Source organism: Neofelis nebulosa, chromosome X (assembly GCF_028018385.1).
Source record: "Neofelis nebulosa isolate mNeoNeb1 chromosome X, mNeoNeb1.pri, whole genome shotgun sequence".
NCBI lineage: Eukaryota > Metazoa > Chordata > Mammalia > Carnivora > Felidae > Neofelis > Neofelis nebulosa.
In genome coordinates this window covers 102120936-102135229 of record NC_080800.1, presented here as the reverse complement: position 1 = coordinate 102135229, position 14294 = coordinate 102120936, and the positions used below count along the sequence as shown (strand labels likewise).

The following is a 14294-nucleotide window of genomic DNA, read 5'->3' as shown; positions in this document are numbered from 1 at the left end:
AAAATTTTGAAAAAATGTCAACGGTACTCAAATAAAAAACCAAATAAAACACAAATTGCAAAGCAGTAATAACATTTTGCATACAACCTTTGAGGAAGACATTTACGACTATGTGAAGTCAATGAATACTTTTTTGGTGACCATAACTCCACATGTGGCACGCCTCACCCTCCATTTACCTCCCTCCAGTCCATCGCCACGTGGATGCTTCTCCGCAAACAGTAACCTTTCTGGAATATTGACCGATTGCTTCTCCCAGCTCTGCCAGCACCCCGCCCTTTGACTTGCTTTCAGTGGTTCCCTGTGGCCAACATGTTTAAGTCCGGTCTCTAGCATGGCTTAGAAAGCCCAGCATAATCTGGACCCAGCCTACTTAACTGGCCTTGTCTCTTGCCAGTCACCATCCCCTCCCCTCTGACACACCCACGCTCTGGCCGCATGAAATTGCTCTCATCCTCTGAAAAGCCATCTCTCTTATCCAGCCCCTCACAATGCTGTGCTCTTGTCAGGGGCACTCTCTCCCTACCCTGCGCCCACCCCCCCCCCCATTTCCTTGCCTTCACCTGGCCAAGCTTTGGTCATTCTTTAGGTCTCATCTCAGAAGTCGCTTCCTCCAGGAAGCCTTTCCTCACCTCTTAAGTCTGGGTTAGCTATTCTTCCTCTGCTAGGCACCCTGTCCTTCCTCTGTCATAACACGTTTCACACTATATTGCAATTGCTTGGTTGCCTGTCTTCCTCCTCCCTTAAACTGTAAGCTCCATAAGGTTAGACACCGTGACTGCCCACTACTGTATCCACTAGGGTCCACCACGGTGCCTGGCACATAGTAAGTGCTCGATAAATCTGTGTTGAAAGGATGAATGCGTTTCTTTCTTCTCCTCAACTTCAGTGGTACATAATACGCTATTTCGCCTTTGTCTCGTTTCAGTCTGTGATGCTTCTCTTACACAGCCAGAGGCGTTACATCTTTGAGTATGACCAATCAGACTGTCTGCTCTCCGTCACCATGCCTAGTATGGTGCGCCACAGCTTACAAACCATGCTTTCAGTGGGCTACTACCGGAACATCTACACCCCACCAGACAGTAGCACTTCTTTTATCCAAGACTACAGTCGAGATGGCCGACTGCTACAGACCCTGCATCTGGGAACCGGGCGCAGAGTGTTATACAAATACACCAAGCAAGCAAGGCTGTCTGAGATTCTCTATGATACCACTCAGGTCACATTAACCTATGAAGAGTCTTCTGGAGTGATTAAGACAATACACCTGATGCATGACGGCTTCATTTGCACAATCAGATATAGGCAAACAGGTTTGTCGTGAAACGGTGGGGATGTGTACAACCGTACCAGTATTTTCCTATGAAATTTTTGCCGGCCACAGTGTGAAATAGAATCATTATCCTGTAGACATTCAATCCAACACATGTTCCCTTTAGTTATTAAATTATCTTCCTTTGAAAATTAAAAACCTGCTATAGACTGCATGAAAGGTGATTCCTTAGGAAACCACCATACATGTCTTTGTCCCTGTCTTGGCTCTCAGAAACGTTGAGATCAGAGAACCTAGTCTGTGTGCTCATTTGTAGCTCACCACCAAATCATCCCAAAGGTGCAGCTGCAAGATTTGAGCCTCACCGAAACGAGCTCAAGCCCCATGTGACCTCTATAAGCCTCAGCTGATGGCAAAATATGTTCAAAAGTCAGAACTTTTGAATCTCTTTCATCCCTTGAGCTTGGAAAATGCCAAATTCAGTTACTTTAATGCTGGGCTTCGTGGAAATCTGACCTGCTGATTTTGTAGCACTGGTTAAATGAATTCAAAGCATTCTTGTCAGTGATTATAACAAGAAAGCATGTTTATAATATCAGTTTCCTCACCCCAAGCTGCCGGATGGGTTATTACTTACATAGGTCCTATAGTTAAATTATTCTATAACATACAGTATTTTTTCATATTTAATGACCACAACTGTGAGAGTACGTGTCTATGAGATGATACGCTTTCGGTATCAGAGGTCAACCTCTAATATCTTATTTTGAACGTAAAAGCATTGCTGCTAAGGAAAATAACACGAGACCTTTCTGATTGTTCACCGTTACGCATCTAGCTCTGTTCTCATTATTTTTATTTTGATTCCTCAGGACCTCTTATTGGACGCCAGATCTTCAGGTTCAGTGAAGAAGGTCTGGTGAATGCTCGGTTTGACTACAGCTACAACAACTTCCGCGTCACCAGCATGCAAGCTGTGATCAATGAAACCCCTTTGCCCATAGATCTGTACCGATATGTTGATGTTTCTGGTAGAACAGAGCAGTTTGGAAAATTCAGTGTAATTAATTACGATTTAAATCAGGTCATAACTACTACGGTGATGAAGCATACCAAGATCTTCAGTGCCAGTGGACAAGTTATCGAAGTCCAATACGAAATCCTAAAGGCAATTGCCTACTGGATGACTATTCAGTATGATAATATGGGGCGTATGGTGATATGCGATATAAGAGTGGGAGTGGATGCCAACATAACAAGATACTTCTACGAATACGATGCTGACGGGCAGCTGCAGACTGTTTCCGTAAATGACAAAACCCAGTGGCGTTACAGTTATGACCTGAATGGAAACATCAACCTCTTAAGCCACGGGAATAGTGCTCGTCTTACTCCTCTCCGATATGACCTCCGAGACCGCATCACCAGACTAGGAGAAATTCAGTATAAAATGGATGAAGATGGCTTTCTGCGGCAGAGGGGAAATGACATATTTGAATATAATTCTAATGGTCTGCTGCAGAAAGCCTACAATAAGGCTTCTGGCTGGACTGTGCAGTATTACTATGACGGGCTCGGGCGACGTGTCGCCAGTAAGTCCAGCCTAGGGCAGCACCTTCAGTTCTTTTATGCAGACCTTGCCAATCCCATAAGAATTACTCATTTGTACAACCACACGAGCTCAGAGATCACATCCCTGTATTACGATCTCCAAGGTCACCTCATTGCCATGGAGCTAAGCAGTGGTGAAGAATATTACGTAGCCTGTGATAATACGGGCACGCCACTGGCTGTGTTCAGCAGCCGAGGTCAGGTGATAAAAGAGATCTTGTACACGCCTTATGGAGACATCTACCATGACACTTACCCTGACTTTCAGGTCATCATTGGTTTTCATGGAGGACTCTATGATTTGCTTACTAAATTAGTGCACCTGGGGCAAAGGGATTATGATGTTGTTGCTGGTAGGTGGACAACGCCTAATCATCACATATGGAAACAGTTGAACCTCCTTCCTAAACCATTCAACCTCTACTCCTTTGAAAATAACTACCCAGTTGGCAAAATTCAAGATGTTGCAAAGTATACCACAGGTACAAAGCTTTACACTAAACTTGAAATAACTCGGTGGTGTTTATCACATAATCTCCGTGCCTTTGTAAATATGCTTCCTCTTCCTGCCAGTTAGCCCACAAGTTATCATGCAGTCACTCTCTTCCTTAGTTTTCTAGGGCAAGCAAAACTGTGCAGGTGGCATAGAACACGATGCTTTTGCATCCCAGTGCATCGTTTCTTTCCTTTTACGCTTGCTGTTTGTAGTTTTCACTCTTCAAAGCTTATATGAATGGTTTCATTTAAAAACTTCAGAATTATGTTCCATCAAATAAACCTAATATTACGATCTGTGTGGCCTCAGTGCCACCACCACATTAAGAGATTCAATGTGGGGCGCGTGGGTGGCTCAGTCGGTTGGGCATCCAACTCTTGGTTTTGGCTCAGGCCATGATCTCACAGTTCGTGAGTTCAAACCCCGCGTTGGGCTCCATGCTGACAGTGTGGAACCTGCTTGGGATTCTCTCTCTCCCTCCCTTTGTCTCTCTCTGTTCCCCCCTGCTTGCTCGCTCGCTCTCTCTCAAAAAATAAATTTAAGAAAAAAATTTTTTTAAGAGTTTCAATGCTGTAAACCGAACCCATCTCTGTGATTCTCCACGAATCAAAAGGTTTCCCAGTAGAGAGTGGATCATAGGCTTTGGAGCAGGTGATAGAAAGGGGAGTTCAATCCCTAACTTCCCACTGGCTGAACATACTGAAGGCAGGGGAGGCATCATTCAAGCTTTCCACAAAGGTTGTAAACTATGGGCTTCATCATTTGTTTTCCTTTTCTATTCTGTGCTTCACAGACATTGGAAGTTGGCTGGAGCTATTTGGTTTCCAGCTACACAATGTTCTACCTGGATTCCCCAAACCAGAATTAGAAAATTTGGAGTTAACTTATGAGCTTCTCCAGCTTCAGACAAAAACTCCAGAGTGGGATCCCGGAAAGGTTAGTAAAACGTTTACCGTCTCTATGTATCTGAAAAAACGAACAAACAAACAAACAAAACAAAACAAAAAACCAGAGGAGCATCCAACACCCCAAGATGGCATTAACATATATTTCCTTCCTTATTTTTGAGTCATCTTGAATATTCACTAAAATGTCCATGATTAATGAGGAGGCAGAAGAAAGCTTCCATGAGGAAAGGATCAGGGAATCGGAGCTTTTAGGAAAGACAAGGCCAATATGGCACTTGGTGACCTGCTGAAGTAGACAGACAAGACGAAGTCAACTTTTAAAATTCTGCAACGGCCTACCAAGGGAAATTATGGACTCTGTATAGAGAAAACTGTTCACTGACAGATGTAAAATCTTCAGATTTCCAACAGCAAAATAATTTAGGGTGTGGTGCATTAAGAGCATGGGAAGAACAGAATTAAATTATTCTGACCAAGAAAAAGTACATAAGATCAGTGAAGTGAAAGTAATAAAGAGTATAGGGATAAAGTCTCTGGGAAAAAGGAATGCCAGACTAGTCACGGTTTAACAGGTAATTTCATCAAGAGGATGAGGAACAAATGGAAACATGAAGTAACTTTTCCTTTCAATTGAAAGAAATAGAGGAGTGTCTGTTTGCAAAAAGAAAAAAAAATACTTCAGAATAAAACTGATATTTGGGTGGGAGGGCTTGAAATTTAAGTGTAAAAAATTATAAGGGAAAGGCAATTTTAAATGGGTGCTATAGGCTTATCCCTAAATACATATAATATGTAAAAGTAATTTTTATAACTAAAACGTCATTAAAAGTCCTTTTTGCAATTAAAAATCCTTTTTTAAAAAGTTAATCAAAATGTTGAAAATTGCTGAAGCCCTGTTATGGATACTTGGCGGTTCACCATTCTCTCTATTTCTTAGTATGTTTGAAAATGTCCACAATAGAAAGGGTTGTTTTTGGTTTTGTTTTGAAGTCCTCATAAGAAGATCTTCTTGCTGCTTTGCTGTGGTTATTTATAAGGTCATAATCTGTTTAAAGCCAAGAATAATGCCTTAAGCCATCTCTGCTCCTCACTGTGGCTAATGTATTACACCACATACGGTAACAGATCATATTAGTTACATTGGTGAAAACGAAAGGTCTTTGTTTTGGGGGAGCTGGCCCCATGTACCTTGAAGCGACTTTTGGCTCCAAGGTTCTAGTACATTTCCTTAGGTTTAACTCACCAAGACATCAAGAAACATAGCCAGGTGGCCAAGTAACCCGTTAGTCTTGTCTTTGCCAAATCTCTGATGAAGAGAGTCCAAATTTATCTTGCTTTGAACTCACTCACCAGCTCCGTAAAGCGAGAAGGTGCTTTCCACAGTCCCCAAGCATGACAGGTGTCTGACCCTGTGCTGCATTTTTGCACTGTGCCTTTCTTCTCTCCTAGACTATCCTAGGTATTCAGTGTGAGCTCCAGAAACAGCTCAGGAATTTCATTTCCCTGGACCAACTTCCTATGACTCCCCGATACAATGATGGACGGTGCCTTGAAGGAGGGAAGCAACCGAGGTTTGCTGCTGTTCCTTCTGTTTTTGGAAAAGGTATAAAATTCGCCATCAAGGATGGCATAGTAACAGCCGATATTATAGGAGTAGCCAACGAAGATAGCAGGCGGCTTGCTGCCATTCTCAATAATGCTCATTACCTGGAAAACCTTCATTTTACCATAGAGGGGAGGGACACTCACTACTTCATTAAGCTTGGGTCTCTGGAGGAAGACCTGGTGCTCATCGGGAACACTGGGGGGAGGCGGATTCTAGAGAATGGTGTCAATGTCACTGTGTCCCAGATGACCTCTGTGTTGAATGGGAGGACTAGACGGTTTGCGGATATCCAGCTCCAGCACGGGGCTCTGTGCTTCAACATCCGGTATGGGACAACTGTCGAAGAGGAGAAGAATCACGTGCTGGAGATTGCCAGACAACGCGCTGTGGCCCAGGCCTGGACTAAGGAACAGAGAAGGCTGCAAGAAGGGGAGGAGGGTATTCGGGCATGGACAGAGGGGGAAAAGCAGCAGCTTTTGAGCACTGGGAGGGTACAAGGTTATGATGGGTATTTTGTTTTGTCTGTCGAGCAGTATTTAGAACTTTCTGACAGCGCCAACAATATTCACTTTATGAGACAGAGCGAAATAGGCAGGAGGTAACAAAAAACATCTCTGCCTTTGCGTCACCAAAGACTGCCTGTTTTTAAAACATAAAATGGTTTGTTGTATTGGTTTTCTAGATCAGAACTCTGTATATGTAAATATGGAGGAAAAACATATCCAACTGCCTTTCAATGTGACGGAAGATGGTATTTTAATATTGTTTGTCTAAACTCTTTAAGAAATGAGAGATTTTTAGTTCTTGTGTGGCAGTATTCAAAATAACACAAGTAAAACAGCTAAAAAAAAAAAAAAAGTTTCCAGAAAGCACCACTTTAAATTTGTCGAACCATGCACATGAGTTCAAGTATAAAGAACCCAAGGTTCTACGTATCTCTACTGTGACGCGAAAGTTTCACGTTTAACTGTTGGCAGAACTTGCGAGCTGTCTGAAAATGTGGTGCGATAGTATTCTGAACCTTGCATTTCGAAAGACTGCCGGCCCTTTCGCATTTTCCAGATCCGTTATAGGAAACTTAACAAGTGGAAAATGGCGTCCGCCACCATCTCCCAGAGTCACGACCCATTTGCCCTTCCTCCCTGATTATTCCTCCTTGCTTGTTAAAGTAAATGCCATGTTGTTGTGCTGTGTTTTGGCGTGCGGTGGCCGGATTCTGCCTACCATGCTTCCCTGTGGGTGTGGTAACAGACTGAAATGCCACTATTTGCTCATGTGTACGTGATACCAAGGCAGCTGGCCAATGGAACGTCTCCTGCACAACCTGTTTTGACTCCATTTTTTCACCAAATTGTCTGGCTGTATTGGTGTCAGGTAAACATAGCTTCTATTAACCTGGGTAGGAATTACTCATCTATATATAGGGTGTGTTTTGGTCATAGTTTCACATTAGTGATTCCATATTTATACACTAATCCAATGGTTTTGTGCACACGAAAGGTAATTTACTACAAATGATTCTGGTACAGAAAAAAAAAAAACAAGAGGTTTTATCAGGCATACATGCCTGGGATGCTGATAAATACATTCACTACTACTGCAGAAATTCAGAAGAGCCAAAACCTTAAAAAAAAAAAAAATAGACCTAGTACTAAGACGAAAGGAAAGCACCAAAGGGAACATCACAGTAGTTGCTGCCACATTGATTCATACCACTTAGATTTATCTTTCAAATGTACAATTCTGTATGGAACATCTCCCCTCCACAGTCAGGAAATTTAATTAAGTGAACCCTTTCCAATCTAAAACATTTCAACTGATTAGAGAGAGGCAGACTGTTTTTTTACTAAAACAATTGATACTTGAGTTATTTTAGTTCTCTGTCTTTACCCATTTATTTTGATTTAATCATGTGTCCTGCCTAGGAAAATAACTGTTTTCCAGAAAGGGTTATTTTTGTTCCATGATCATTTAAACTTTGGAAAAAGATCAGGATTAGTGTTAATATCAGTTGCGGTTCCTCAATCTTTATGAATCCTGTAGCAAAAAGAAGCCCCTTGGTGAGCTAGGAGATTTGTGCCCAGTGACAAAGAGACAGTTTGTAAAATGCTGCGTAATTGTAAGTTACCACAAATGAAAAGACATGACAGCACAATGTGGCCTGCAGAAAATTCCCCTGAGCCAGCTTCAGCACTTTCATCACTGGGTCTGGATATTTGCTATGTCTGAAGGAGGATTTATGATGGAGTGTTACAGTTTGGATTCTTTCCAGCTGCTACCTAAATGCAGTGTGGGGTCATTGCCTTGCTTGGTGATGACGGTTTCCTTTGAAAATATGCGAAGTCAGAATCCGGGCTCACGTTAAGGTTTGGAAAGAGTCTGGCTCCTTCACCAAGTAGAGGGAGGAAAAGGCAAGGACCCGCAGACAGTAGGGGAGGGTGTATCCAAACATTTCATTTTCAAAAACATCAGGTTGGGGTTACCACATTCTTACGTGTGTATTCTGAGAGACACAGAGAGACCCAGAGAGAATTCATGATGAACTCCTCTCTCTTTTTGATTGGAAGCACACCAGCTCAAGAGATTACTAATCCAGACTATAATCACATTATTTTTTTCTCTGAATCAGGCCTGTGTTAGTGGTATACTGTTTATTCAGGATGGGGTTCTAAAATTATGAACCAACTTGTTGAAAATTTGAATACCTCCACACCAGCCTAAAAATGGACCTTATGTTCCTAGAACCTCTGATGTTCTTTTAAATCAATGGAAAAATAATTTGTGAACTGTATATAGAGAGTGCATTCATAAATGTGATGATGTATTTTATCACTAATCCAAGATGTCAATATTAGAGTCTATTTTGCTTATATTTTAAGCGATTATTATACTTTTTGCAATTCACTGATGATGTATCATTTTCAAACTGCTTTAAATATCCATTAGAAACAAATATTTGAGGCTTTTACTTAATAGTAATTACCTTGAACTGTGCATTTCTAGTTTGTAATACATATTTATTTAGTTTGTGCCTTTAGTTTCTTAAAGTTACATTTGTATTATATTCAGGAAATGCACTTTTTATCACTTATAGCTGTGGTTTTAATACTGCCTTGAACTATTATTGCTCTCTTTACCTCTCCCGAAGTTTGTGGGAGGAAAGAGGAAAAAAAAAACCCAAAAGGTTAGCGCTAATGCACAGTAAATCTAAGAGAAACATTTTGGCATTTCTTAATAAGAACGTGGAGACGTGGGGTACATCGTTCAGCTGAATACAAAGAATGCCGTCATTGATTTGTAATTCTGAAGTTTAAATTAGCGAAAGAACACTTTGTTTGCATTCCCTGATGAAAGTGAATGCATCTTACAGAGAAACACGAATTTCTCACACCCAGAGCACAGGCACAGGCAGCTGACACTGGACAGCCACACGCTATTCAAGTTAGAACGAGGGCACTCTAGTTGGGCTCTCATGAAGAACATTCTGGGCCGGAGGCAGGGAATACTCTGTGGTTGTTTCTTTTTCCTAGTTAGGCCCATTTTATTTGTTCTATTTTGTTCTGTTTTTACTCTTGCACTACAGTCTAGAGATCCAAATGAACTGCAAAGTTCAGTTTAGCAGACATTTAAATACATTTATTTTTAGTTGCCATTCTAATCATTATTGATTAGAAGCATGACTCCTGAAGGAAAGGGAAATAAAGCTCAATTCATAAACTAATTTCTAGCAAAACACTCTCCATATAAATAGGCATATGTTTTATTTTTAACCCAGCAAAACGCTGTGTAAAATAAGCGTGTCCTTTACTGTCAATTTATCTAGAAGATCTATAATATAGAGACTATATATATAGAATATAATATATATACCACATAGCCAAATGTATAAAAACTTGACGATGTATAATTTGGAATTCACATGCTAACCACATAGAGAGGTATAAAATTGAATGATACTTTTTCTACGATTTTTCTTTTTCATTGCAATCAACACCATGTCAAGCATCCTATCATGTTGTTCCTACTCTTTTTTCTTTTCTTTCCTCCTTTTAAAATATAGTTTTCACCAGTCCAGGCCCCACTGTAATATCACCTGAAAGAGTCAGGACAAAGTTTTTGCATTTATAAAGATATGTTCCTGTAAGGGCAATTGCAATGGAAGCAAAAGTACAGTAATCAAGTATTGAAAGAAACTTTTGGAAAGACTGGAGTGTATTATAGCTTGTGGAAGGACAGAAGGCTACAGACTGGATACAACATTCTTGTTTTCTTGGAGGAACTCACATACACACAGCTGACCTGACTAGTACTTCAGATTTCAGACTGCTCTTCCACAGCCTTCTGTAAGGTTCTTTATTCTGCAAAAGGGAAAAACAAAAAACAAAAAAAAACAAAAAAAAAAACAAAACAAAACAAAAAGCAAAAAAAAAAACCACAAAAAAAACATAAAAAACACAAAAAAAACCACAAAAAAAACAAAAAAGCAAAACAAAAACAAAAAAACAGAAAACAACAAACAACAAAAAAGAATTCAAACACAAAATAGTGACTGTTATTTCAGTGTGTCCTTCATGTGAAAGCTATTAAGGACCAAACCTACTACTGTGTGTAAGAAGAAATTACTTCCTAAACAGTAACTGAAAATAGTTAGTTAAACTTGCTGTGGATTTTGTCTTGGCAGTTGTCATCTTACATTATTTGTCAAAGGAAATGTGTTTGGCAGTTAAAAATCTTTCCTTAGATTTAGTGGTGGACTTTAACCTCTTAAATAAATGTTAGTATATCAGATTGTGTCCTTGAAAAATATTTTACTTGTATGAATCATGACAATGTCTAAATCTTTACTATTCTTCTGGCAAAAGCATCGGTAAGAAAGAAGGTGAAAAAGAGAAGTATAGCCTTTACCGTCAGAAAAATATTCTTTTTAGCTGCTTACTTTCTCATGAAAAGTAAAGATGTTTACAGTGTATGCCAAGATTTTCAGTTTCTATATAACAACAGTTAGAGGTTCTAATCATACTGAAAATTGTGTTATAATGGCCTGAGCCGTGTTGCTAGGAAACAATAGGTCCCAATTTTGTATTCCTGCTCTCACTCCTGTGCTGAAAAGTGACTGGATACTGTACAGGTTCATGTTCTCTGGCTGCAGTTAAATGGTCTTTTGCATTTTGCTCTGGCTTTCAGGCCAGAAGCATGCATTTTTCTACAAGAGCATCACAACAACATGCTGTAAATATTTAAAGTTAAACATTATGTGTCGATATTTGAAAGAAAAAAAGTACTTTGAATATTTCATTTTTAAAAAATAAAATTGCAAACGAACGGTGTGTCCCATGTTATTCATGCGCCAAACTGCATTCTCAAGCTATGTCTGGTCACCTGAGATATGAAAAGTAGCTCCCTAACAGGGAACAATAAAACCGCATCATCTTGAAAATGTAGGTGCAGAAATCAGAAAGGCACTAATCCTAAGCAGATGTCTCTTCATTTTTATTTTTCACACAAACAGGATCTCTGTCACAAATGGCCATTTAATAAAAAAAAAAAGAAGAAGAAGAAGAGTAGCTGTTGCAAGTTTAAATGCCTCTAGGCTATTACTTTGAAAAAGGTTTCTTTCTCCTGTTGATGCCTTTCTGAGCAATGGAAAGAAAATGAAGAATTGCAAGACGGGTTGGGGAGAGCTAGGAGAGCCGGGCACCCAGATGCATTGGCAAAAAAGCGAATGGGGGAGAAAGGCAGTCGGGGGCGGGGCGGAGGGGGACTGAAAAAAAAAAGAAAACGAAAAAAAAACAGCTCTCACATACTGGGCCATTACAATGGCCATTTGGTACTTTTCACAAGAAGGTATTTACAAGTGACACTGGGAAAGCAAGGCTGATAGATCTTGCAAAATTCAACTTGATGGTAATGGGACACCCATAGTCCAAACAAGTTGCTTGTTCCCAAAACTTGCTTAGAATTCTGGAATTTACACCACTCACAAATGCCCTGCTGCCTTTTTTTAAATGCCTTTTTTTTTTTTTTTAACTAGAGTGAGCACGAGCAAGGAAGGGACAGAGAGAGACAAAAGATCTGAAGGGGACTGTGCACTGACAACAGAGAGCCCGATGTGGAGCTCAAACTCACAAAATGGGAGGTCATGACCTGAGCCGAAGTCAGATGCTTAACTGACTGAGGTACCCAGGCACCCCTTACACAGCGGTCTTCCCTTAGCCGCGGTTTCACTTTCCACAGTTTTCAGCTACCCGCGGTAACCTACAGTCCAGAAGCAGAAGATCCTCCTCCTGACATACTGTCAGAAGGTCAATAGTAGCCTAACGCTATTATCACAAGCCTATGTCATTCCCCTCGCTTCATCTCATCACGTAGGCGTTTTATCATCTCACATCACCACGAGAAGAAGAGTGAGTACAGTACACTAAGAAATTTTGAGAGAGAGACCACATTCATGTAACTTTCATGTCAGTATATTGTTATAATTGTTCTCGTTTGTTACTGGCTATTGCTAATCTCTCGCTGTGCCTAATTTATGAATTAAACTTTGTCACGGATATATATGTACATATAGGAAAAAACATAGTATACATAAGATTTGGTACTATTCATGGTTTCGGGCATCCATGGGGGTCTTGGAATGCATCCCCCCGCATCTGGGGGGGGGAGGTGGGGACTACTGTACACAGATACAGGGAAAAGAGTCACAGAGCAGAAGACAGTCTTATTGTTTCAACACAACCAATCAGCAAAACACAATGGTGTCAGTGGAGGGGTGGGAATATTAGTATCACCTGGTCATTTTTTTTAAATACCCATCCCACCCCACCCTCAGAGTACAAAAAGAAAGAGGCAAGGGATGCCTGGGTGGCTCAGTCGGTTAAGCACCCGACTCGATCTACACTCAGGTCATGATCTCATGGTTCATGGCTTCAAGCCCTACATCAGGCTCCACGCTGACAGTGCAGAGCCTGCTTGGGATTCTTGCTCTTTCCTCTCTGTTTGCCCCTCCCTTTCTCGTGCTTTCTCTCTCTCTCTCTCTCGAAATAAATGAACAAAAACTTAAAAAGAAAAAGAGACAAGAGCTCCTACATTGAGACAATTATTAAAGGAGATAGATTTCTCCATATTCCTTCCCTATTCACCCTCATTTTTAGGGATCTTCGAATATCAATGCTATTTAAATGTTTAGTAATATTACTACCTTAAATTTATATAATTCTAGTACCTGAGTAATCCTGAGGGAGACTTCATTTTTCCAACGTGGCAAACGCAACAATGGTAACAGACTGACTTACCTAAGACCACTCGAATAATCTGACAGAGCTGAAAAAAATTCAGATCTCGAGTTTATGTTGATGGGCTCTCTCCAATCAGTTTTCTTGTATCTTTCTACATAAGAATATTCATTTAAGAGGCAAATGGCCTAATGGTGAAAATTCAGCGTTTTACTACAAGTTTGGCCAATGACCCCAAATTACATAAGTGTCCAAACTAGGTAGTTTAACTTCACACCTAGCTGCAAACCCTCAAATAATGGGATCCCATTTACTGCAAGGACAACCATAAGGGACGACGTTGAATTTATAGCTCACGCATAGGAAGACTAGGCATCTTGTAACCTTGAGATGCTCAAGGGCAAATCTGGATTTTGTTATTAATAGACTCCGGATTCTGAACTCAGTAAAGTGAATCAAATAAAACATGAGCTGATGTCTAAACCTTAACAGATTTTAAAGCTATTTTCTCACATTTTTAATTCTCTATCCATTCTACCGCAAATAACATCTTAAACCCAACCCTTCATTTACACTAGAAGTCTTAATCAGAAGCATCTTCTATAGACTTATTCTACCTATGTACTACCACAGAGCTTACTTGCTTGTAATAGCCAAACTGACAATTACCTAAGCTTGTCTCCCTTACTGACCTTATCTCTTAAGAACAAACTTCAGAGGAAATGAATGACTATTTGATAAACTGTCATGTTCTTGTGGGCTTGCTGACACAGTTTTTTTTTTTCTGAAGAAAGGTGTACACTTGGAAATATATGTGCATTTTTCTATCTTGACTCAGCATCTTACAGGTATATGTTAGCATGGCAATATTTTAGATATGGCAAGGATATGACCTTTCTGTAAAGGCACAAGCTATTATGTACTGGGAAATAGCAAGAAAGCTTATGCTGGGAGAGAAAAGGTGGAAAAAAAATTATGAATAAAAGGCCAGCACAAGAAGATAGTGGACTGGAAAATTTGACAGTAGCAAACTCAGAAAAGCACTTACCTTTTTCAGGGAATCTGTCCAATAAGATAAGTAATATGGCCCTCATCAACGCTTTCATATATTAATAGCATCTATCTCTCAATATTTTTAAAAATATTTTAAAACAAATTAGGTAAA

General features: G+C 40.1%; 1 protein-coding gene across 6 annotated transcripts in view; it reads left to right on the top strand.

Annotated features, from left to right (window-relative positions):
- Positions 1-11219, top strand: part of TENM1 (teneurin transmembrane protein 1) — a 789989-nt gene extending 778770 nt beyond the window's left edge. For all 6 annotated transcript variants that reach the window (XM_058713217.1, XM_058713216.1, XM_058713215.1 and 3 more), the window contains 4 exons: positions 929-1316; positions 2149-3369; positions 4177-4319; positions 5741-11219. In XM_058713217.1, coding sequence (XP_058569200.1) covers positions 929-1316; positions 2149-3369; positions 4177-4319; positions 5741-6499 — 2511 coding nt within the window. In that variant the 3' untranslated portion in view covers positions 6500-11219. The remainder of the gene's footprint in view (positions 1-928; positions 1317-2148; positions 3370-4176; positions 4320-5740) is intronic.
- The last annotated feature ends 3075 nt before the right edge of the window (positions 11220-14294 follow it).